Source organism: Octodon degus, unplaced genomic scaffold (assembly GCF_000260255.1).
Source record: "Octodon degus isolate 3935 unplaced genomic scaffold, OctDeg1.0 scaffold00003, whole genome shotgun sequence".
In the NCBI taxonomy this organism is placed as follows: Eukaryota; Metazoa; Chordata; class Mammalia; order Rodentia; family Octodontidae; genus Octodon; species Octodon degus.
The window spans coordinates 35,364,984-35,392,517 of record NW_004524579.1 but is presented as its reverse complement, the minus strand read 5'-3'; the positions used below and the strand labels follow the sequence as shown (position 1 = coordinate 35,392,517).

The 27,534-nt window shown below is 36.5% G+C and overlaps 1 protein-coding gene across 3 annotated transcripts in view; it reads right to left on the bottom strand.

Annotated features, from left to right (window-relative positions):
• Wdr7 (WD repeat domain 7) overlaps positions 1-27,534 on the bottom strand; it is a 438,292-nt gene that overhangs the window by 47,801 nt on the left and 362,957 nt on the right. For all 3 annotated transcript variants that reach the window (XM_004623683.2, XM_004623684.2, XM_023715190.1), the window contains one exon: positions 23,631-23,730. In XM_004623683.2, coding sequence (XP_004623740.1) covers positions 23,631-23,730 — 100 coding nt within the window. The remainder of the gene's footprint in view (positions 1-23,630; positions 23,731-27,534) is intronic.

Genomic DNA, 27,534 nt, shown 5'->3' with positions numbered 1-27,534 from the left:
AAAAAAAAAAAAAAGAAAAAGAAAGGAAGAAAGACAGACAGACAAAGGTAATTCATAGCAGCACAATCCACAATAGCTAAATACCTAAACCAGGGAAGCAGCCTGTATGTCCATTAAGAGATAAATGGATAGAGAAGCTGTGGTGTTTACACACAGTAGAGTACTATTCTGCCATAAAGAAAGAGAAACCTGAGTTATGTGCAGGAAAATGGATGTGCCTTGAGACCCAATGTTAAGTAAAATAAGCCAGACATAGGAGCTGCAATATCATATGGGTTATCTTATTATGAGAACCCCAAATGGTAAATAAAGAGCAAAATGAAAGCTAACAGGAATTACAGAGATCTTTCTGAATGGGGGGGGGATAAAGGGATGCAGGAACGGCTAAAAAGGCATAAGATATATCGTGGACATGCACCAACTCCATGCAAGGAATGTAATCAGTATATACTATAAACATATACTAATTTAAAAGGGTTAAAAATTCCTCCTACTGTGGAGACAAAAGGATTTATTCATAAAGATGTTAGAGCTTGGTGAGTCTCACTATGAATCTAGAAAAGGGTTCCCAAATGTGCCTCTGGCCACCCACAGCTCAGCCTCTGGCTCTCTCTTTGCTTCAGACACAGGAAGGAGAGGGTCCTTCCCCTTGGAGGACACTGGCAGCAGCTTCTATGGCTACTCATTAATGGACTGAGGTCAGAATGGTACTTCAAATGCAGGTTTTGTTGTCACAAATGGTGGCAAAGCAGTTCATGGCTGAAATGGGAAACCCTGGGTCTTTTGTGCAGGTGTTATTTTTATAGCTTTAACATAAATTCTGTTTTCACACGAGAGAAAATTTGTTTATAGTTTTCGGTCTAGATAGCCTAATGTTATTTAAAAATGAAATTAATGCAAATACAAAACAGCTACAAATTAGTTATGAGTCAGCTGATACTTCTAGAAATGTTTACTTTTTAGTTAATGAAAGACAGTAGTGGTTCTATGTGCTTCCTTAGTGGACATTTACTATGAACTAGGGTGTGGTAAAGGTTTCCGCTTAAAATCAAAGGTTGTTGTAATAATGAACAAAGAAGGCCTTTGAGTAATGAAGGTTGGGTGAACCACCAGAGCATGCAAGGTTTGAATAATATTCTGGACCTGTTCAAAGTAGGACTCACTGCCTACAAGACCTATAAAGGGGAATTGGGCAGTATAATTCTATCAGGAAAATAATATGTTTTGTCTGTGAGACAAACTTACAGGGAATGATTAAGTAGGACTCATTCAGTAAATAAGGCCCAACAACTCCAACATTTCTGGCTGATCATAATTCTTCCTAAATGGAAGTTTTTTGCCTTGCCAGAGAAGTTATTAATTTCATATCTAGACCAATAGTTTCAACACGTATTGAATACCCAGTCTTGATAGGAACTTTGAAAAATCTGAATATGAATTAAGGATACAACAGAAAAAGTTCCACTAGTCCTCTGCAAATTTTAAAGCTGTATGAAAGTAACTGAATCTTTTACTTATTAGGTAAACAATAAAAAAATTATTCCTATTATTTTATTTATTTATTTATTTTGCAGAACCGGGGACTGAACTCAGGCCCTTGCACTTGCCAGGCAAGCACTTATTCTACTGAGCTATCTCCCCAGCCCCTACATTAAAAAATTAAAATGAACTAATTTTTTCAATGATATTATTTTAACTATAATTAATTACTTTCTTGGTTCTTCTGCAAGAGGAATTGAAACAAACTAGGTTTAATGTTTTTTTTTTTCTTTAGAGTTATGCTACTAAATACGTTAATCACCAGAGAGAGCTGCTTAAATGTAAATTCATTAAAATTAAATATATTGGGAAAAAAATCAGTTCCACAGTCTAACTGCATGTGACCAGAAGCTCTGACGATTTTTAATTGTGATAGGTCTAAGTTTAAAGGATTTCCTGAAGCAACAAAAAAAGGTGCTATTAATATTTTCAGTGGAACTTTTTTTTTTTTTCTTCCTCGAATGCCTTCAGGGCACTTTTGGCCAGCGGGAGAGTTGTGAGGTTCGAACTCCAGCAACCTGAGGCTGACAGCTTTGTGGAAGCAGCCACTTAAAGGACTGAGCTAGGGCCAGGCCCCCCTTCAGTGGAACTTTTTACTAACTTCATTTGCATGTGCTTTAAGAATGCCTTGTCCTTTACTGTTCACTGGAATGGAAGTCTATTAGCTGCTGCAAAATTATGACAGCAAAAACTGTATTTGCTTTCCATGAAGCCTGTCTTCTGAGAAAGCTTAACCTTTAAAATAAAAGGTGAGTTTATATTCTTTTAGAAATATATTTAAATAATACCATTTATACAGTAAGATACAAGCATATAGATTCCAATTTTGTTTTTTTTTAAGCCTGAAATCTGAGTGAATGATTTCATAAAATCCACCACTTGGAGCGGATGGGAAGGCGAGCAAGGAAATGTCAGTTTTGCTCCAACTCGTGGCGTGTGCATGCAGCAGTGATACCAACCAACTGCTACGTGGCATGTTTATCACGAGTTAATCACACCCCTAGAGGTTTAGAAGCACTCAGCTGAACCTTGTGCCTCGCAACACACTTGGGGTGTCATTATCTCATGATAACCATACTCCCTGTCAAACCTTATTGCTTAATTAGGGGTTACGAAGGTGATAAGACTAAAAGAAATTGGATGAACAGTACCTAAGATGAATGATACCTTAATCAACTTAAACATGGTAGCTGAAGGAAGCATGATGAAGAAACACTGTACAATGAGTTATACAGTATTTTTTAGAAAAATTTGTTAATAATAAATGAAAAGAAACCCAATCTGTATTCATAGATTATTTGAATTGTATTTGCCAGGAGACACGATGTTTATGATCAATAATTTAAATTGTGTTTTCATACAGTAGGCAAAATGTTCAAGAAATTAATGATAACATGAAATTTAACTTTGACTTAAGATACCCGGTTTACGCATGACAGCGAATCATCATAATCCAAACACAGGATTTAGGTATTAAATCTGCAAGGGAATTGATCGATAATACTCATGCCATGTAAGGTTCTAACAAAGTAACATGAAACCAAAGTTCTGAAATAATTTGATAAATCTTTTTCTATTGTTTTTTTGCACTAGGTCTTAAAATAATCAAATAAAAACATCATAGCACGAAAATGCTCTAAAAAGCCATGCCTGAATATTTAACTTTAGTTCTTTTGTTCTATTTTTATAAACAACTGCCATATTTGCAGACAGAATGTAGCTCCAGATTCGGTGCATTTGAAGCTGCTTTTCAATTCACTGTGAAACATCAATTATCTTTATCAAATAACAGTATCTCATCTCAGTCCATTATCAAGATGGAGTCTTATTTCAGCTGGACTACAGCCCTATCTGTATATCAGGGCTGGCCGCAGTGGCAGAGCATGAGTGAAAGGCTGTGAAATAATCAATAATAATCATCAAATTGTGGTCGAAAGGTTGTGAGGATGGAAGTTTTTGATGAAACCTCACCTTTTTTTGGTGCAGATGATAAGGCTTAACCTTTGCAATACCTGATAACTATGCCTCAGTTAGAGGAAGCTTTGTGTACACTTTAAAGTGGTTCTGAATGTCCAAAGACACCCTGAAATATTTCGGTTTAAGTGGAACCCAAACCTTACAGTATCAAAAACCATCATGTGGTGGGCTCAAAACAATTGTGAACAAGGTCGTTGTCAGCTTGATACTCTATTGAGACACAGCAAATTCAGACCCTGTCACTGTGGGTATTAAATCCATCTAAGTAAAGGTCAGTTCTGAAAGAACAGTGTTTGCATAACAATAGATGGAATGTACCCCGTTACTATTCCGGAAGGTTACTGAACTGTTGCCTAATCCTGTGTACCTAGAGTTGAAAAGGTCCCTGCTTGAGGAAGAGCAGGGTTTCAAGGCACCTGCCCTTGTTGTCTCAAAACTACAGACATGTAGCAAGAAAAATGGAAAGAGATTTAATTGTTTAATTGAAAGGAATGAGGCTAATTTGATGGAATTAGAACTGGAATGCATTTCTGTTCATTTTTCTGCCCCTGGGTTTTTTATTTACAAGTGGACATAAACCAAAAAGTACACCAGGTGAGAAACAACTACATTCAAATTGGAGACAACTTTAGTTCTCGATGTTCTGTGCACATCTGCCACAGAGGCAGCCCAGTAAGGCTACACTATGTATGACCCCAGCCTCCATAACAATACTTGCTAAAAGCTTTGATTAAAAAATTCCTATTATATGATAGTTTTATATTTTTAAAAGCATACATTTAGAAAACTATGTAACACTCAAACATAAAACCTACCCTCAAGAACTTGCTAAAACATAAAAACTAAAACCACAAATCAATACAAAATTACTACTTCAAATGCTAAAAAAAATCATTTATGCCTTGATAATATGAAAGTTGAAAAGCAGTATCTTCTTTTTTGTCTTTTTCGTTTTAATGGCAAAGCCCAAAGACATAAAGCACAAGACTTTAAATGTCTTCAACTGGTTAGCTTCTTGCCATTTGAACCTAGTGCACGATCAGTGTAGAGGAGCCACTTCAGAAGTAGACCCTAGATACAGGAATTCCTGAAGTTGAATGCATACTACCAAGGAGAAATTAGTTCTATTATAATTCTCAAACACTCAATTTTTTAGATGAAATTTATTAAAGAAATTTTTGTTTTAGTGTAAACATTCTAATTAACTTCAGTAAAGAGTAACCAATAATATTAACCTAATTTGTGAATCCTGCTTTGAGTTACCTTTTCTATAAAAATGTCGGATATAATACCAAAATTACAGCTTCTTTATGAGTTAAATTACTTTTGATATAGTAACAGTAGTTACAGTGCATTAAAATATTTAAAGTATCTTTAAGAAACAGCTACATTTTATTCTATATGTACCCAATGAATAAATCCTGTTTCTGAAATCCCTGAATTTATTTATTTATTTATTTATTTTTGATACAACCATTCAACATTTAGGGCAAAAAGGAATTAACAATGTGAACTGTAGATTGAAAAATATATGGAAAGTAAGAAAAATTAAAATAATCTGATGTAAATAAATGGAAATCTCCAATATAAAACAAAAGGATACATGTTCACAGAGACCCATATTCTATGAGTTACAGCTTAAATAGAAACAAATCTTTCAAGATAACTAAAAGATTTTACTTGATATCATATAACTTGACACACTACCAGAAGTTTAAATGTACTTTAAATTACATTTAAAAAACTCAATTCATGCTAATCAGATAGAATCAGAAAAGTCCCCCAGAACCTGTTATTCACTGTAGTAAATGGGTAACATAGTAACAAATGGCAGCATAATTCTTATAACACATTTTAAAATTCAGTTTTGAAAATCAATGTTGTAGCAACATGTCAAATGTAATGTTAATGCTGAATATTCTTTTAATTAATGTGGTATCTTACAATTAGTCTTACACTAATCATGGAAAATTTTATTTTGACATCATATGCAAAGCTTGTATTGGCTTTTTAAAGGCAACAGAAATCTAATTTTGTGTTTGAAATCTAGATAGAGATGCAGCTATTAAAACTACACAAAACAGAATCCTAAAATTGCTACAACACTTTACCCCACATATAATAAATGTTCTTCAGAAACACCATGTTTGAAGGCTGAATCGTTGGCTCCCAGAGCTGAGTAGCAGCAATAAGATAGTATGTTTTATTATGAGTGTCATGGAGACGGTGTGAAAAATCAAGAGCCACAGGCAGTCAGCAGCAATGGGTCAATAATGCTCCCAGAGACACCGTGTAGATAATCAACAACAAGGCCTGAGGTTCTCTCTGCACTGCACACAGCTGAAGGGCAAATCAATACAGCCAGGGGAAGGACACTGCCCTGCTCCATTTCCCACAATACACTATGGTGACTGTAGGAAAACACCCCCAAATGAAAACAAAGCCAACTTGGTGGGCAACTAACAATCAACTAACCTTTTAATGTAATAACAAATTCATCCTTTGACAAGGTGCTCAAAAACATCCAAACAATTCAATATAAAGCCTACCTAAAATGATACCTGAATAGGGGCAAAATGTGCTATATAAATAGGGACCAGGACAGAATTTCTTAAATACAAAAGGGGCAAACATTGTATTATGAAGCATTTTAGTTTATAATCCTAAGACTAAAGCTTAACCAAAAATTTTCTGAGTAAAAAATCCTGTTTCAGTACACTATACTGTCTTAATTTTGGGAGTTTAGTAATTGTAACTCTCAAACAGATGCTTCTTATCACCAGGAGGGTAAATAAGAACTAAAACCATACTAATATGAGTTATAGGTAAGTTACTTTGCTTCTAAAAGAGAAACAACATTTTTAATGTACTCCACTGATTCCGAGAGCAACATTTTGCTGACAGTTTTTGTATCTGACATCTTGCTAAAATATGATGCTAATATTTCACATTTTTCAGTAAAAATTTATGAGTAGGAATGTTGATTTATTATTTCTGAAGAAAAAGGTGATTCGTCACATCCATCATTTTGTTAATCACTAGGAGTTATTTCTAAGTTAATATGTAAAGCTGTCTTTTTTAAAACATGAAGAAAATGGGCTAGAAGAAAAGCTAGTGGAAAACATTTTAAGATTTATCTCTGCCTTTGAAAAATTAAAGCTTCTTTTAAAAACCAATTAAATAACATCTTTAAAAAATTAAAATGGAGCGTAGCTCAAGTTTGAATAACTGTAAATGTTCTTCCAATATATTACTGGAAAGACTACAATATGTTTCTATTGTTCTGACATCAAAAGTATAGTACAAAGAAAGAAAAGTTTAATTGTATAAAATGGTATGCGAGTGAATTTAGGAAACAAAGCACTCAGCATTTTAACTGCATTTTCATATATCACTTTTTGTTCAGTCTAGTGATAAAACATAATTGTTTCATTTTTGTTTTATATACTAACACAAGTATTGAGAAAAATGGCTGTGTATTATCTAATGGCTACCGAAAGGTTCCCCGAAGTTGTAATTCTTAAGGGGATATTTTTTAATCAGCAAGAATATAACTTAAAAAATAGTTCCTTTGTTGATGCTTATTATGTTTTACTATTTGAAGACTGAAAGGGAGTTTACTGAATGTGTTTAATTATTGAAATCTAATGTCTGTCTACAAAGTAAACTTAGACTTTAGCTGCAGAGAAATTGAGTATAGAGCTCTGCTCTGAACCCTACATTTATGACTAGCAGGTTAGTGCAATATAGTTAAAAGCCAGGTTTCCATTTTTGAAAAGTTATATTATCTGGTCACCATGACAACAAAATTGAGGTACTACTGCAAGTGACAAAAAATAGAACTGCCTTTAAAAATGGAAAATCTGTTTCTAAAAGTAGTTTCAAGCTTTATAGATATTTCCCTAATTAAAGCAGAGAAATAATCCAAAAATAATTAGTGAAAAATAGGAACTATTTCAATATCATTAAGATGATTCAGACTTAGATACCCTAATGGTGGGAAGTGTAAAATGAAAAGCAATAATATCAGCAGTCTTTAAAAAGCAGTTTTCCTAGGGGATCCCTTGTTGTCCCTTCATATATACCTATTATTAGAGAAATCTGTGTTGACCTATTTAATTTTAGACCTTCCACCTCTTTGTCAAATCTGGTTGAGATCATCCTGCCTAAGTCAGGCTGTTGTCCTGCTGCTGAGGAGTGTGTGATATGACAGCTGGCTGATCTGCATGCTTATCTCTCATTGGCTGTGGAAATTGCCTCGGCAGCGAGACACTTGAAGGCAGCCATGGATTTTAGATGCTTCCTCATTTTGAAAACTAGGAGCCTTTCTGTGTATAGAGCATTCACAGAATTCCAGACACTGCACATTAGAATACTGCTTCTTTCCCATTTAACACGAGCAGAAGTTAAGGATAATTTAGAATGCACTCCTACAGACACAATGTTAGCAGGTTAAAAACCCCTCGATTCTAATTGTATTTAGAGGCTTTGGTGTTCGGTGGGATTTTTTAAAGTCCCATAACCACATGATCAATCCAGGTGATTTAAGATCGATGCCAAAGCCAGACAAAGGCTGCTGTAAACAGCTCTATATTTGCTTTATGGAAAAGGTGAAGAATAGGAGATAAGCTTCTCAGTGAGACCATTTGAAAATAGTTTGAGCTCTTGAGACTGTATTAGGGTTGTTTTGGGTAGGAATTAAAAATGCAAATGGAACAGTCTCTCTTGTTCACAAAAAATTTAGAAAAAGCCTTTAAAAACTGTGCACATCAATAGTAGTATCTATTTTTGGTAATATGAAAAGAATATTTTATCAAGAAGCAAATAATAATCCATCTCTGCTCCCTCAAAACAACAGTACTGACCCCTTAATTTTGTATGGATAAAGTTACTGAGTAAATTCTTTTATAAACTCTGAAATCAACCAAAATTAACACATCTGCGGAACCCCTGAACAACTGACTCTTATCAAAGTCAGACATGGGGGTCACACAGATTTAGGATAGTGCTCTTTGCCTGAGTCTGTGACTTCAAAAGTCTGTCTCAATGACCTCTTTGTGACTCTCATAAAGGTAAGACTTAAATGCCACCTGGATTCTTGCGGTGGACATTATATTAACATTACAATGGTTCAGAATAACAGTGTTAAGATATTCTAGCACACAGACAACATGCAGACCTAACTGCTCATGGCAAATCCAACACAGTATGTTTCATGTTTTTGTTTTAAATCCTTTCCTACTGCTTAGGGCTTTCCTTTGGTAAACTGTAGGTCAGGTATTTTACAGCAGTCAAATATCCTACAGCACGTTTAAAAAGATACATCTTTAAGCCACCACCACCACAACAACAAAACAGGAGTCTCTTACCTCTCTCTTTTTTTCCTTACCACTCTTCTTTTTGCAGCCAAGCTTCATGGAAGAGTGGTCTACACTGTCTGCCTTCCCACCTGCTGCTCAGCTGCCAGGCTTCCAACCCCATCACTGCACTGAGACTGCTTTGGGAAAGCTACCAATGATCTCCTGTTGCCAAAACTGAAGGGCTCCCAGCTTTTATCTAACCTAACCTTTCTGCAGCATTTCTCTTAGGAAACACTCCTCTGTTAGTATCTCAGATGCCACAGTCTTCTGAGTCTCTTCCTGACCTCAAAACATCCATGCTTATATTTTTGCTAGACACACCTCTCCTACATCACTTCTAGATGTGGAAACATTTTAACTGGAGCTTTGTCACTGCCTTCTTTTCTTCTCATTCCACATTTTTCTGCTGTCATAGCTCCAAAGAAATCAAAATGCCAATTATATCTATAGTATCTAAGTTTTCATGTCCCGTGCTTCCAAGCTATGTATACAGCTACATATATGACAGCTCCACAGGAATGTTTATTAGATATCTCAGAAATTGAACTATTAATTTGCTAGTGCCCCTTATTCCAGAGGCCTGCTTCTCTACTGGTATTTCTCACTAAATCGTTGTTCATGTCCCAAGCCAAAAAATAGTCCTTAATACCTCACTCTCTTATTTACCACAACAAAGTTCAGTTTCAAACTGGTCGATTTCTGTCTTCAGTGTTTCCTTACCAGAGCAAGTGGTTATTCTCTCTAGTCTGGAGTACTTTCCAAACAGCCTCTAACTGATCGCCCCAATTCCACTTTTGTCCTCTAACCCATTCCCCATGCAGTAACAAGAGTGATCTTTCCAAACAGTTCATCTGGGTAGTATCACTTGCTTAAAATGCTTACTGGTTTCTGGTTGTACTGAGGGGAATGTAAAACGTCCCCCTCATGACGTGCAAGGGCTACTTGGTTCTGTAGCTCTCTCAGCCTTGTCTCAGATCATCTTTGCCCATCCACTCCATGGGACTCCTTAAATGCCCTAACGTTTTGCACACTTTAGGCACCATGAGCACTGTCTTCTCTCTGTTCCACCTGATTCATTGTGATTTTTAGCTTCAAGTTAAGCATCACTTCCTCAAAAAGCATTAATATCATCCTGAGTTCTTCTGGCATAATGGTAAGATTATATTTTGTTTACCAATTTATTCCAGTATCTGCCACTGAACCCACAACAAAATCCACTGAACAAATGCAAGAGTAGAGAAGTGAGGTCTAGAAAATCATACACTATTAAGTCTTGGGCTTCTGCCCAGGTTCTGTGGCACTGCCAGAGCTTTAGAAATGCTAAGGTGGGCTGTGGGTGCCAGCCACAGCTTGCACATGAAGAACAACAGCCTTTGGTGGGAGCCATTACAAGACGTCCCTTTCATGTTAACAGCTGAAGAAAACAGGGTAGGGCAGAAATCCCAAATAGTTTGTACCATTGAACTGTGAGTACTTGTGAACAAAACTAAACCTCCTCTCTGTATCATTATGACTGTAAGCCAGAGAAGAGATCCCTAGTAAGGCTACTGAATCCCTTACATGTTCTTTGCAGCCTGTGTAAAGACAAGTCTGAGGAGACCATCATGAGTCCTTGGTTAGGAGAAAGGCACTGATGGCTGCAGAGGTCCTTATTTTGTTGCAAAAGACTGGTGCATAATTTTTTTGTGTGTTATTAGGGACTTAGTGTATCACTGGGAACAAATCAAAGTTAATATTTCCCCAAATACAGCAATAGGTCATAGCTTGGAAATTGTACTGGTTTGAAGACAAGGAAAAACAGGGCAATCAAAAATGTTCTCCCAGTTACATCTATGGAGGAAACTTTAAGTTCCTCAAAATACTTAAATAGAAATACATTATTTTAATAGTGTATGGCACTAGTATAGTTTACATAACAACAACTTACTATTTGTTGTTAGCAAATTATTTGAAGGGCTGCTATAACAAGAGAAAAATATATTACCAAGTTGTGAGGGGCTTGAGATTGGAAAGTCTTAAATTCACTGTATGAGTAGTTGGAGAAGTTCCTGTTAGGGACAAAGCTACAAAGGGATAACCAGATATTGGTGATTTTTGTAAGTATATTTTCTATTAGTGATTTTAGCTAACAGAAGCTCCTTCCTATTATAATTTGAAGAACTAACAAGGAATCAAAAAAGGTGACTGTGTTGAGAAAAGGAGGCTATGGTGAGTTGTCAGCTGCACTAGTTTAAAGCTCTGCTTGGGAAACTTAGCATTAACGTAATAGGAAAATTCTTAGATCCAATGTGAAAATGTAGTGACTCTTGCCCCAAGTCAGCTCAGGACAGTGAGACCAATTTCTGGATAGGCAGGAATAACTAAAACCTTATCAATCAAAATTTTATGAAGTTAGGTAATATAATGAAGCAAATATGGGGGGTATGTAGATTATGATTTCAAAAATACATAATTATGTATCTAGGAGAGTAGTGATGAACATGAAATTGTTGTGGGGATTGTGTGATGTTTTCCTTCTAAGCCTTCTGTTCTGGTGCCATATTGCAAAGGATAATGCAAAAAGTAAACTGCACTCATATAAAAGCTTCTTATCAGCCTCCGTGACTAGGTATAAGGAGCATTATTTTTCCTTATTTTAAAATTGTTTGATTTCACAGATATTGAGAACTTAAATATTAATTTACACTAACTCACATGTTATGTTTTCTTCATAAACAGTAGTTTGTTATTTTACTGAAAACCTAGACTCTCCAATCTCTAGTGTGCCTTAGAATTATCTAGGAGCCGCTCTACAAAACATGGATGTCTTAGGGATTCTGATACAAGGTCTGAAGTAGGAGAGATCTATCTTGAAATTCCCTATGTGGTTCTAATTTGTCACTTGGTTTGGTAAGAACAAAGCTAAATGACAATGCCCACTGAATTAAAAAGGACTCTTAGATAGTTGGAAGCATTTATGGAGTACTAAACACAAATACATCATCACAGAGAAAAGATACTGGCTTTGTATTATAATTAATAGTTATTTCCACTTGGATGGACTTTTTTTTTTTTTTTCTTTTTTTTTTTCAGAAGCCCTTTCACATAGTTCTAGGAAGCATCTTAAGTTTTCTGGCCTTATTCTCCTGTTTTACAAAAACAAGAATCTTAGATGAAATGATTTCTTTTCAGCCAAGAAAAAAAAGTTGTGCCTGATACATTATAGGTACTCATGATACATTATAGGTATATTTCTTGAATGACTACAGTACACATAAGAACGATTAACTTATAAAAGCCAGGTAGGATGGATTTGGGTCGCTTCAATAGAATTTAGAATGTTTTACACCTAAAATATCTAGGCTTGGAAAAATTATTAACAAAGTTAGTGAACAGGACCATAACTAAATTTCCTGATTTTACATTTGGTGCCCTTTCAGAATGCTTTTTATAGAATTTCTCTTGAAATTTACCAATTAGATTGCATTGGCTCAAGGACATTTTACATAGCTGTGTTTTGCATTCATCTCACTACCAATAAATGACAAACTGCTGGATATGTATAATGGCATGTAAGTTGTTACCTTCTTCTTTAACCTCTGTCTAGTAGAGAGGCAGTAATTCCTGAGACTTGATATACATACCTACAAGTAATAAATCTATGTGAGTTATAGCTGTGTCCTTGTAGATTTACAACTATAAGTTTTAATTCATCTCTGACAACACATTTACATAAATTACAGCAACACAGTAACAATGCCATATGCTGGTACTCTCACCTAGAGACACTGAGAGGCTTGGGGGAGCTGGCTTTCTTATCAGTAATGGTACAGAGGAGTACTTTCAATGTATGTGAGAAAAATGTGAGATTTTGCTTCTGTTGTTCCTTTGAAAGAAAACTATATTTTCACAGTAAAGTACCTTTTTCTGCACTAGTGAACAGTGTACATTAAGATTTCACTTCTGGGAATAAGAGAATCACATAAATAAACATTTAAAGGGATGAAAACTGATTATTTCATATCATCTTATTTTATCATCAAGTGTGCTGCCTAACAGCTGACTCCAAAGCAGCTGAGTTGTGGGGACAGAGGTCCTGTAAGATTTGCAAAGAGGATGTGATTGGCTTGGGGCTCTCAGCCTTCCACTGTGGTGTGGGAAGTGGTCAGAGATAAATCCCCAGCTGAGCTTGTATTCTCTGTTACAGATCTAAAATGTGCCCCGAGAACCTCATGTATTTGGAAGGTGACTGGATTGTGGGATGCTCTATTCATCAAAGGATGCATCTGTTGATGAGTTCAGTAGCTGAATGTGCTGTTAGGAGGTAGGGGCTGGTTGGAGGTGGATCCTTGAGCTGTCACCTGGGAAAGTGTACGTTTGTCTTCCACTTCTCCTTTTTCTGTTTCCTGGCTGCAGTGGGTTGGGCCCCTTTTTCTCTACCATGCTGTTCTACCATCCCACTGCTGACTTGGAGTCAGCTGACCATGCACTGAAACCATGAAACTACATAAACTTCTCCCTCATTAAGTGATGACTATCAGGTATTTTGTCCCAGCAACTAGAATGTAGCTAAGACACTCTCTCACCCAGCTCACTGTTGCTATATGACCAACAGGAAAACTGAGACTTTCAGTAACTTTACTGTTACCTCCTCTTAGTTTTAACATGTTTCCTATTGATAAGAGATTTGTTCTTAGACCAAGAGAAAAAAATCAGACACCCAAAATTGGACTGCCCCTTGAACATGACTAACCAGCTCATTACTACCATTTACTGAGCTCTCAAAATGTAGTAAGTTGATGCATCTTATATATATATATTAGCATTATTAATTTACATGAGAAACTAAAGTTATCTATTTTACAAGGAAAGAAGCTGGTTTAAAGACGGCTAATGTGATCTAGACCTCAAAGGCAGTAAGGGCTTTGAGGGCTGGTAGCCAAACCCTCAGCTATGACCCTATTTTCCTATCTTAGAATACTCCAGGAAAGAAGTTTCCAAGTTCCCATGGGCAGGCAAGCTCCTGAGCTCAAGGAAGATGATGTCCCCCTCCTATTGCGGAAGGTGATCTGGATTAGTCACTGGGATAATTTCATTCTCACGTCAGCGATAGGCTTAAATGCAGGTAAGTAATGCAATTTGGGCAACAAAACAAGAGAATAGGGTCATTGTCGTCATTATTGTCGTCATCTTCTTCTCCTTCAGTGGCTGGCATGGCGCTCCCAGGGTTCCAGGGCTGGTATGCAAGCATATGGTACTGGGGATCAAACCCAGGTCCTTTTCCTTGCCAGACAGGCACTTAGACCACTGAGCTATCTCTGCAGCCCCAGAGAACACAGTTTCTTCAAGGGAGTCTTTGCTTTTAAAAATTCTTTGTGCCCAAGATGTATCCCTTGCATGGGTTATTGGCTTGGTGGCAGGTATCTTGTACCCTGTGGTGGCCCAGACTAAGAAGCCAGACCTGAACATTATGGAACAGTTTCCTACAAAGACTGGGGTCTGTGGGAAACTGCTGAGCTGCTTGTTTCACTAGCTACCGCTAGGTATTTTGTTGCTTGAAATATTAGTTCTTCAATTTAAAAGAAGAAAAGAAGAAATCTTTTGTGATTTCTATTGCTTTTCAGTTGAAATATACTAACCACTGACTTCCCAAACCATTCTATACTTCTTTCAGTTTAAAAATTCCTTCTTACATCTAACCTAAATCTTCCCTTTTACATATTTTCCCTACCAGTTTATAACCCATTTATTTCATTTTTCTAAGAAAATAAAATTTTTCTATTTTACTTCATTATAGTATCAATTTATATTGTTACTTAGGGTACATATTCAATATATTCTGTTTTAAAGTTCACTCAAATGTACTTGTTCTATATCACAATTCTCATTCTTTTTCTTCACTCAGCCATGACAGATGATTATCGAGCACTGATCAAGTGTTCCTAGACTGTCACCATTAACTCCAAGAGCAAACTTTTAATTCATGCTCCATGGTGCTCATGGGGACCTTCCAGAATGGAGTACCTCAACCTCTTGCTCCTCTGGCTAAAACTCTTCAAGTGCTTTCTCAATGTAATGCTATGCATTCACCACTTTATTAGTTCACAAACTCTAAAAACTTCTGAAAATTAATCACTAACTGAAAAATTGGGAGAGCTTGAAAACCCAGATTTTCTCTCTTGTAAGTCTACTCACCTCTGCTCTTACCACTGAGCTCTATGACCTAGAGATAACCAAAGCTAATGCTAGTTGTGTGTACCAAAGTAAACATAGAGTTGGGTTAAATTATACAGGAGTAGGAAGAAGGCTTTAAAAGGGACATATATATACACATAAAGTTAGGCATAAATAAAACACTGTAAAAGACTGGCCAAAGAATAAGTCTAGGATGATATTCTAAAACTGCTTTGTAAGTATCTCTAATTTCTCAATCCACTTGAACTGAAAGTGCTATGTTTTAGCAAGAAAGAACAATGAACCAGTATAGAAAGAAAAAATCTTTAGTCCCATATGAGAAGGGATGGGAAATAAAATTGTAATTGCAGGATTTAAATTAAAATGAAAACAGTAGAGCAACATGTTTCAGTAACTGAGTAAGTTCTGGGGCTGACTTACTGGCTTAGGGCTTTTAGGTGCCTATACGCATACCTCCTGCTCTACTACACTTGAAGTCCATCAGGAGCTCTACCAAGATGCTGTTACATAATCTTGACAAGATCCTTTCAATCGCCTCCACATCTTTCTATAGCCTACAGTGAACTAGACTCTCGTCCTCACTCACTGAGCATGTTTTAGAGTATTCAGGTGTCACATGTATTAAATGACCAGTAAGCTAGGTCTTGTTTAAATACCTCACACGCTGAAAGTGGATACAAAGAATACAGGCAGTAAACAATGCATGAATTCAATGTGCAGCTGCCCTTCCATACCTATGGGGTTTGCATTTACAGATCAAACAACTGTAGAATGAAAATATTATTTAAAACTGCATCTGTGCTGAACATGTTCAGACTTTTTTCCTTGCCATTATTTGCTTAACAGTGTAGTATAACTATTTATATAGCATTTACATTGTATTAAGTGTTACGAGTAATCCAAAAATATCTTCAAATTTGTGGAAGAATGTGTGTAGGTTAGATGCATGTATTATGCTATTTTGTGTAAGGGACCTGAACATATGTGGATTATCATGTCTGTAGGCAGTCCTGGAATCATTCTCCATGGGTATCAGGACTCCTTTATTTAATATTTCCAAGCTTTGTGGATTACATACATGTGGAAAATACACATATGCACACACATACACATGTACATTTGTACTTTCTTTTTTAATGTGCTGGGTGGGGAACGACAATGGCTAAGTGAGAAACAATAGCACTAAGGAAAGTAAATGAAATGATGTATGTTTTCAGGATCACAAGATATTTCAGTGGGCTTAATCCTTTTGCAAACATGTTAAATGTCTGTTGTAACTGCTGGGTTTGTGAATAGGATAATGGTCCATCTTACATGTTTCTAATTATAGATCTTATTAAGGATTTAATGTTTTTTCTTGATGTAACATTCTTGAATATTGATGTTCAAAGCGTAACACATATATGAAAAGTTCTGAGTGAGCGAGCACTGGGGTAAATAAAGCAACAAAAAATCCTCCTCTAGGCTGTTAAAATACTCTTCCAAAAATTTTAAACTTTCAGAATAAGTGATAATATAATTTCAGGCACTGTTTCAGATATTTGATTCTTTTCTTAGAGGATCTTCTCTAAATAGCATTTCACATTTTAAAACAGGAAGCTTGTTAGGTAATTCTTCAGCAGTGTCAGGAAGCCATTGTCTTCTCCAACCATTCATCTTAGTGTCACCCCTGATGCTGTATTTCTGGTTGCTGCTCGAGAATGTCATGGGAAGCACCTGCCACGAAGCCAGCTGCTGAAAAGAGCAAGACTACCTAAAATGTCACTGTCTAAGTACTGTAGTCAATTCTCACTGCAGTTTTTGCAATCACTACATAAGTGCCCTTGATGTATAAGCGTTATAGACTTCTGCTCAGAGAAAACTGTGCCTGAAGCTTAAAACTTGGCCTTAAAAAAACATCAATCTTACTGTCCACAGGATCCCTAAGGTCCATCGTTCCTCCTAACTAGAAGTAAAATCTTTGTTATTTTTAGAGAGAAGAACACAGTTTTCCAAACTTCTATTAATAAAGGTGTGTTTACTGACATTTCTGTTTAGTCTTGAATATTGGCTTTCTTTCGGTATCTAGCACCTTAGAGTGCTTGTCGGGACTAAGTGTATTACAGAAAACTACACTGGTTTATTTTCATACCATGCTTTAAATTCCATACTGAAAATACTTCCATGTTTTGCCAAACCTTTCTTTTGCTAAAAAGAATATTTTAGTTAACAGAACATATCAATATTCAGTTGTTACTTTACTATTTTGTTAATACTGTATAATTTATTTATAAAACTTACATTATGATTTAACATTTAATAAATCACAAAAATCACCCATACGCCCATATTTATGGACTTGAATAACTGTTTCTCATATAAAGTCTATGTAATCCCAGTATAATGCTGAGCAGAAAACTACCATATTAAGAGCCATTCCCATGCATGTGGGAAAATGCACACTCCCCTTATGTTTCCTGTCATCTAGGCTGTGCATCTGTGGCATCTTCTGCCTAGAAGACTACCGTTACCTTTCTCTACTTTGCCTGACTCCTGGTTATGACCAGCTCTGTTCAGATGTGCTCTGTGAGGGAGCCCTTCCTTACCAACTCTTCAGACAACCATGAATCTGGGCCAGAGCTACTCCAGTGCTTCCCCAGAACACTGTCCACTCTAATCCAATTAAAGGATGTCTGACTTCCATACCCGGAAGTATTCCCTGAGAGCAATACACACTTATTTTTTGATCCCTTGAATAGGGTTCATGTTTCTTTAGGGTCACAGTTCTCTCTTGTTTTTTTACTCCAGACTCAGGAGTTGTTTTAAATTTAATCAACACATGTTTTATTGTGCATCTACTATGTTCTAGATTCTAGAAATATGGGGCCCTAGGACCAGGTTTCATAAGGAACTTAAACTTTTCAGTAATAAAATTCTTTTAATAATTTCAGATATTGATAAGTCTTCAGGCACAAGTTCCTGTTCTCAATACTAGTTTTTTTTTTTGTTTGTTTGTTTGTTTTGTTTTGTTTTTCCTGGTAGTGTTTTACCAAGCATGGTAAGAAAGTATCTGCACTTACCAAAATGGAACAGGCATCATTGAATGATATACTGTAATACAAACTCTGTAATTCAAACTAGCTAAGAGACTAGGAGACTTTATACAGAGCCACAGGATGACGTGTTCAAAAAGGCCTGAAAAAAATCAGTGAGACTGTTGTAGGCAGCTAAGATAGAAATATTATAGGTAGTCAGACAGGGCTAGGCCCTTAAAGGACCCAATATGGAAGGCAAGATATTTTGCAGCTGTGGGAGAGACAGGCATCCCCAGTGTGGGCCAGACCTGAAGATAAAATAGAACACAAATACAGCCACATACCTCCCTAGGGGTGGGCATCAGGGATTGATATTCTAAATAGGTGGCAATCACCTTGAAAAAGCCAGGAAGAGCCACTAACCCAACTCCCACAGGAAGAGGCTCTGTTTTTTATTCATGACAGCCTGCTGTTCCTGGCTGCCCCATTTGATTACAATTAATCAAATTTACTCGAGCAATTATGCTTGTAATCTTACTGGTGGACCCTAACGTTGTCCCACCTCATGCCGACCTATGGAGTTCCCACGTTTTCTGCTTTGGACTCCCCACGCTTTGCGGTTTTGCTCTATAAAGGCCCCTAGAAAAGACATTTTCCTTAGTAACCCACTTGGGTTCCCTTCTGTCCCTCTCTTGGACAGAAGCATTCTTCCCTCAATAAATATGTTCTGCTCTTAACCTCCATTCCTAAAATTCATTGTTTGGTTTTAGAGGACACGAGCTTATTCCAGGTATCTTTGGTGCTGGGAGTTTCATTCCCCTATATGAAGATGGGGTGTTAGGTCTGCCAAACCCAAGGCAAATACTGCTAAAGGAGAGATTTTCATTCTTAACCATACACAAAACTATAGAATTCTCTAAGAGATTCATGGGCTCTAATTTGCCAGCTTAGTAAGAGCATTGCTGGTCAACAACAGTTAAACAGGGAATTCGATTTATTTATTTTTTTTAACTGAGTGAAATTCAAGTCAGGTTTCCCTAAATTGCCTGACAGGTGCCAAGTACAAACTGAAGTCAGCAGCACAGAAGGATTTTAAGTGCTGGAAGTCTCTGATCTCCACAGTCAGAAGAGGCAGTCTAGCACCACGGGCAAGACTGCCTTAGGAAAGAAGTGCATGCATGGCCTCAGGCAGCTGTCCTTCAACTTTCTACCAAAGTGCTCCCCATTGAGAAGAGTGAGCTCTTAGCCCCAGGGTCCACTAACACCTCAATTTATCTTTAAAATTCCCTAAAGTTAGTGTAATTTAATTGTAATGTACTGTATTTAAAAGTTTATTTTAATACAGTAAAAGTCAACATTTACTGAATCTTAACCTGAAGCATCCACTGTGCTCAGAATTTTACATACATTATCTAATTTACTTCTGGCCTAGACTTAGGGGAGGTTTCTGCTACTTGACTAGGCCTGACCTTGGGCTTCCCTTCGTCCTGATGTGTTCAGTTTGAGCAGGAATCCTGCAAAGTCCATTAAGAGAGAATCCCCCACCCTTCCTAACTCATCACGCTGGTCTAACTTCAGCAACAAATCATATTTCACTACAAAACCCGCAGTCCTGATGCTTCCTCAGTGACTTTTCTATCTAGGGACCCCACCTAGGTCCAGGGTTAGAAATCCCCACTTGATCCTGGGGAAGTCAGAACTGGGTCCAGTCCTTCCTCTCCACTGATCCTACTGCATCGGGCCCTATGATCATCACCAAAGTCTATCTCTCTTGAACAAAGTCTGCCTTATCATCTTTAACAAGTGCTTGGGTTAATTTTTCTTTAATATTCTACAGTAATAGCTGCCATTTCTATTACTGTTTTATAGATGAGGAAATTTCAGCTTAGAGAAGCCAGGAAACTTTCCCAAGGTTATAAATCTAATTAGCAGTGGGATGGCACTCAAGATTGCACTCCTGTTATTTTTAAACATTGTATTACACTATGATGTTTTAAATTGCTTTTAAATTAGCTAACTCTTCCTCTTCAGTTACCTTAGTCAGGGATCCCTAAACTCTGCAAAAGGACACACATATTAAATCTTTTAGACTTACAGGTAACAAATGGTGATCTACTGTTCCACACAAACTACTCACTTCTGCCACTGTAGTAGACAATTAATTGAATAAACATGGCTTGGTCTAATAAAACTTTAGACATGAAAACAAGACACAGGCCAGATTTGGGTTATAATTTGGTAACCATTTACATAAGTAAAAATTCATGTTCCAGATAAGCCATACGGATTCCACAGCTTTGCAAAATTTACTAGTACAGGGCCAAAGAAAACTTATCTTTTTAAAGATAGTAGAAGCCAATATCAAAGGGTAAGAGAAAGGGACTTAAATTTTCTTTTATTCTTCATTCAAAATATCAACAATAGGGAACACATCTGCATATCTGACCCTTCAGCCCCGGGTACAGGTTCTGTGACTCTGTGCCATGGACTGTCCCCTGTTGGGCTCCTCTCAGCCTCTGGCATCCTCTACCTTCAGCGTGAAACCCTGTCCTCCTGCATCTAGGTGGTTATGCCTCATTTTTCCACTCAAGTGGGACCCTCCTAGAGCCATATATTTTCTCATTATTTGTTCTTTTTGTATGTCTGTGACATATCACTACTGTCCCTGCTCATGCTAGAAAAAATTTTCCATTTTCTGCAATTGGTTCCAAGAGATTCCTCAAGAAATGTTGTACTTACCTCATTCTAGTTCAAAATGATTCTTTGCTTTATCCACTAAACCATACTTTCTAAATATGATATCTATGCTTACAGACTCTGAGCTATTGTTGGCTCATTTATTTAAAACATTTTAATACCAATAAAATAAGAGTCTCTGTTAAAATTTCATTGTTGCTGGATAAGAATGGTAACTGGAAAGAGTAGTTTAGATTAATTTTGGGAGTTCTGTTTTCATGTTCTGAATGTAGAAAGTTGTAAGTTTCTCTTTCACAGAGAAGTGGAAGGTGAAGGCAATTTATCTCTATAACACTAGTGATAATTTTGGGTACCAAAAATTAAGAAGATGAAGTAGAAAAAAACTCATGAGGCCATCAAATATGTGCGTATAATAAAATGGTGTATAGAAAATAAAGTGGAATATGAGTTGCATTATAAATTCTTTATAAGAAAGATTGCCTTTGGTAAATACATCTGAAGTAACTTCACTGAAAAGAAACAGGAATTCCAGTGACTACTACTGCATGTCTCCAAGACAATTAGCAGGACCTCTTTGAAGTCAAAATGGAAAGAACAGTGTACTTAAAAAGTACTTACACAATCATGTACTTTCTCCTGAGTGTGTAACTCCGGTTCTCTTACTCATCTTTAGATGGGCTCCCAGATCTCCTAGCTCTGCTGGTGGGACATGAGTCTCACCTGTTAACAGAATCATCTCTAGATTTTCTTACTTTGCCCACTTTTTTTTTTTTTTTTTCTTGGTACACGAAATTGAACTCAGGACTTTGCCTTGCATTGTGCTGTCACTTTGTTTTTCAATAAGTTTGAAGTCTCTCTCTCTCTCTTTTTTTTGTCTTTGTCTTGTGATTCAGTTCTCTCAAGTCTGCTGGTAGTAATGTACTCTGATTTTTAGAAGTCTTAAAAACTGTGCAGTTATTACAAGAGGTGAGGAGAGCAGAGAGAGGGAGAGATAGGGTCTAGGTTTCTGTTAGAGGGAGGAAGAAGCTCTGGTGGGCTCCTGCACAGTTGGTGGCTACAATAAGAATCAGATGACTAAAGCTCTGATAATAACACTGCACTATACATTTCAAAAGCTATAAGAAAAGATTTTGACTATTCATAAAGAAACAATGTTTAAAAATATATATATATGTATATACGCTTAACCTGATTTTAATCTAAAACAAGGACACAAGCATTGAAATATCACATGATATACATCATTAATACATGTATAAAAACACAACTTCTGTGTTTTTATGGATTAATTTATTAAAAATACCTTAAAAGTTAAAAAAAACCTGTCCTAAGAAATTCTAAAAATGCTATTTGAAAATATTGTATCTCTTCTAAAAGAGTATTAAAATAACAAGAGCTCAGATGCTCATTTCATTGTTATCACTGAGGACCCAAACTAAAGAATATGGCCACCCACTGTGCTGGTGGCCTTGACTGGAGGGAGTTATCACATGCACCAGTAGAATTCAACAGCCACATCAGCACAGCAAATAGCACATCTTGCTACACTCCCAGGAGATGCACGATGCACATTCACACAGGAGTGACTCCAAGCCACACACAAAGATGTGTTTCACATTCAAAACATACCCTAAATTTGTCTGATCCCTAAGAATTTCACCTTAATATTTTTACCACGTTTTAGAACTACGGTGTACAAAACTCCCAGGAAAGTTTTTGAAAGATTACTTAATAATTCATTAAATTTAAGAGAAACACTAAAATTTTAACCACATCATTGTGAATGCTTTCATAATCCTTCTGCAAACTGCTAATACTACAATGTAGCTGAATATACCAGCATTAATAAAAATTGAAATGAAACATAAGAAGCTATGACTTGACACTATATAACGAACACTATGATTTTACCATAATTATGATGGAGCCATTAGCCCTGGTTTTGCCATTAGCTAACAGTGTAACTCTGAGATAAGGTGATTTAAAGGTCTGAGCTATAATTTTTCTGTATCTAAAGTAGGACTACACTTGCCTGATCTACTCAACAAGTATACTTTGAGAATCAGGTGATCAAGATTAAAATCAAGATGAATTTTTAAAAAATAATAAGGTGTTAGGTATAAATAGTAATATTATTTGAAAGAACATGAAATTACTTTTTATTACTACTATTATTTTTTTGGTATTTAGTGCAGCGTCTACAGGGTTTATAAGGTCTCATTACACAGATCGGACTCATAGTGATTCTCCTGTTTTCAGCTTCCCAAGTGCTGGGATTACAGACATGCGCCAGCACACCTGGTCTCAATTGCTGTCTCAGTGCGCCCCGGGGGCAGGGCTGGCATAGCAGCCTGGTGATCAAACCTTGGTCCTTGGGTCTGCCTAAGGAGGCACTTTAATTCAAATTACTTTTTAACTGCATTCAATATCATTGTGGTTTCTTCTTTTTATGAATTCTATTACAATTGAGAACCAGTTATCATCTATATAAATTATTTACATAGAAAATTAATTTTCATTCAGCTATATCAGAACAATACACCATCAAACTTTTTTCACAAAACACATGGTTAAAAATAAGAAAATCAGAAAATTTTGTTTTAATAAAATAAAAGATACATTGCAGAGGCCTTTGAAAGTGACACCAGTTTGCTCTGGGCTCTACTGTGAATGTGTGGCAGCCCTCAGTCTGAGTGAATAAAGACAGTGGGGCTCTATATTCTCTCAGTCCTTCATTAAACTATTGATCCCTTTAGCATTATCCATAATGTTCCAGCAGCTCAGCGCGTCAACTGGTGAAGTGCTAGTCTCCCTCTCCTTTCAATAACTTCCACACTTTATGGAGAAGAAGGCACAATGATTTATTTACCTGACATTTTCCAGTCCGGATGTCGTACAGGGCCACTGAACCATGGCGTGCTCCAACTGCTATTCTGTGACTCCGCTCATAATAGCTGACCATGTAGAACCTGAATCGAACATTTCACAACAAAAACAAAAACAAACAGTTGAGATGACCTGCACATGGAAGTGGATAGAAACACACTTCAGAGATAAAAGCCAGTTCTGATATGTATTTGTAAATGAACATAATATACGAAAACTTCAAAAATGTCTCATTTCAGTATTTTTTTAAAAAATCAACTGAAGGGATTGATGTAAAACATTAGATATGTTAATAATTACTTTCAGAAGAAAACAATTCGAAATTCACAACACGCTTAAATCTCTTGAGCAACAGAGTTAAGTATAAAAAGATTAAATCTGGAAATAGTTTTGTGACAATAAATTTAATTATGTTCTTATAGCTTATTAATGTATTAGTGAAATATACTTCCTAACAAAATGATCACAAAAGTCTATATAAATATTATGTCTAAAGTCTTTTAATAATTTAGAGTAACATTAGAGAACTATCCATCAGAAAAATTATCTTGTAAACTATCTAAATTTTTCCCACAAATATCACTTCTTATAAATTGATGACCCAGTCTATAGGTAGTAATGAATAAGCATTTTTGGTACTTATTTTGCACTGCATAAAAACACAACTTAGGGAGGATGCTGTCAAGGCATAAAAAACTGATATATCTTTATTTTCTCTAGATCTCATGGCTCAATTATTTGAATTTCTGATCTATGCTTTTTCATACTGATTTCATGTTCATATAGTTAAGAGTCTGAAGAAAAAATTATTAGTAGTATAAATCAGGTAGGATTTTATATCTGCAAAGAATTTCAAAGGTACTCCCTATTTCCTGGTCCCACGCTCTCATTGTGAGTTGTGCAAATGAATACTTGGCCTGCCCCAAATATTTGTGAAGATTTTGCCTCAGTTCTTGGATACTGTACTTGTTGTTTTTGCTTCTGGCTCTATATGGCCAACCAAACTTTTCTAGTTTTGTGTTTTTAAGGGAGAAGGAGAAGGTAAAACATGACAAAAATAATATCATTTCTCTAATGTTTTCTTACGGTAAAGTAAGGGCATGAGACAACATTCTGAAATTCTAGGGTGAGAGGCTGAGAGGCAAAAGGTGCTTGAATGTATGATCAGGGACATCATGCAGGGTTATTTTGGCAACTGTAGACATTACAACCTGCATATACATTTCATAAATCAGAACTATTACATTTCAAAACTTTTGATTACCAAGTAATGAATTAGATGATTTTTTTGTCCAATCTATAAGCCTTGCCCAATGACCAAGTCCTTTCCCATTAATGGAAGGTCAGTGCTTTGTTTTCAGTTTCATGGCAGATACTACAAAATGCCCTGCAAGGTTCTGCTATGTGAGGAGGGGAATTATCCTCCAGGTATTATAAGCTGAGGAAAGGAAAGGTATAGAGAGCTCCTAAAATATATTCCTCACTATTAAGTTTTAGTAATAGGTTAGTTTCGCAAAGCTTTCCCTGTTAAAAGTACTATACTACCCCAGGGTGGCGGAAGGGAATCAACATTCGAAATCTAACAGTCTCACGTTTGAAAATGAAAATGATTTAGGAGAGTTTTTCTTTTACTATTTTATTATTTCATAATCACAGTGGCCTAAGCACTTTACAATACTATATCTATAGCTACATTAATACTGATATCTATCTCTGTACACAAATACCCACATGTGATTTATACACCATTAGAGTAACATAGAACTTAATATCTAACAAATACTATTTCAATGAAAGTTAATGGCCACAAGGAAATAAAATTGGCAGTGGTGTTTTCTTTTATTTGCACAGATTTAACACACTACCAAAATTCTTTTAAATAGTGAAGAAAATTGAATAAAAACATCCTTAAAATGAACCTTTTCAAAACAAAACATTGGTAAAATACTTTTTATTATAAAGTCTTAGTTGTACTAGAACCTAAGGAGTTCTTGTTATACTGCCTATTTTGTATGCTCTGGATAGCTACTTTATCCTTCTGTGTTATCTACGAACACCAATACTTATGGGAGAAAAAAATAGATCAAATCTATTCTTGGTACAAATCCTTTTTTCTTTGTATTTAGTGTAGGGTCTATAGGGTCTCACTACACAGATTTGACTCATAGTGATTCTCTTATTTTCAGTCTCCCAAGCGCTGGGATTACAGGTGTGCACCAACACACCCAGTCTCAATCACTGTCTCAGCATGCCCTGGGGGTGGAGCTAGGATTACATGCTGGGGATAGAACCCTGGCCACTGCACTCTGCCTAAGCAGGCACTTAGTCTGTTGAGCTATCTGGTCAGCTCTTGGTACAAATATTTAGTCTGTGTGAAAGGACCACATAATAAAGGTCTGCATTCTTTATTCTTTGCAATTTGCTACTAGACTAATACTTCTAAACAACATCTGAAATAATTTTGGACAGTGCAGGGCTTATGGCAATTTGTTTTATTTTATTTTATTTTATTTTATTTTAGGGTGTCTTATTTCACTCTTTATTTCTGAATCTCTTCACAGAAGTCTATGGTTGGCTCACAGTAACCTCACAAGGATCACTCACTGTGGAGGCCTCCAGGGACCCCTACCTGAGACTACTGTCCTCAGAAATGAACTCTGCTTTTTTTTTTTTTTTTTTTAGTGTTAAGATTACTGTATTTCCTTATAAGAGGAATGTTTCAACAATTTTTACAGGTGTCAATCAATCTTTTTTCAAACTGGGCCAACTCTGTTTTTGGGAGCTATCAAGATCAAGGATGGTGGACCATGCATTACTTGCCCATACTCCTGAAGGTAAAGGAGGGTCCAGAATAGTTTTTAGTACTCTTCTAGTCTTGACCTAGTCCCACAGGAAAGTCTTAAGTTTCTTTAAAATTTGCGTTCTCAGAGTAAAGTTTCGTGTATGCTGAGTATCTAGAAATGATACCTCAGTCTTCAGTTCAAAATGATGCTAAATGTCACTTTGGCACCATTTCTTGGACAACAAGTTGGTAAGAAACTTTCAAATTAGCACAACAGTGCTCTTGTACTAGGTGGGCCAAAAGGATACTCTGTGAAGCCAGAGGAGAATATTATCAAGCAAGGTAAAGGATAAAATGTATTTTAGTAATGATGTAAACCATATTTTTTTTGTTGTTAGGACTGAGGTGGTGCTCATCCAAAAAGCTTAAAATTACTGATTTCCATACTGTGGTTATGGCCCACGCACAGCCAAAGTGATCTTTGCCAGCCACAAGCCACACCACTTCTCTCTGCTGATCACAGCCACCCTTCAAAGCCCTGACACTGTTCAGACTTCCCCTCCTCTTCCTTTTGCTCCCTCTGCTCCAAGCATAATAGTTTTTACTTCCTGGGACATGCTCAGATGTGTCCCACTTTAAGTTTTAGCATTTGCTGCTGCTCTCTCTGCTTGAAAATCTCACCAGCCCAATCTCTCTGTTACTCAGGCTTTCACTTCATGTAGGTCCATTTTAAGGTTCTCTCGATAAGGTCCTTTTACAGGACAGACTATTTAATACAGCAATCCTCCATTACTCTTTATTACTAATCTTATTCATTTATTTGGTATAGGGTCTTGCTCCACAGCTCAGACTTGTGATCCTCCTGTTTCAGCCTCCCCTGCACAGGGATTACAGGTGTGCACTACCACACCCAGTTATGGTAGCCAGCCAGGCGCCGGCCTGGCACAGCATGCAGTACTCGGGATTGAACCCAAGTCCGTGCACTTTGCCAGGCAGGTACTTAGACCATCAAGCTATCTCCCCAGCCCTCCATTACTCTTTGACACAATATCTTACTTTAAAATTATACTTTTGACCTGGGGAGGGAAATATATATATATATATA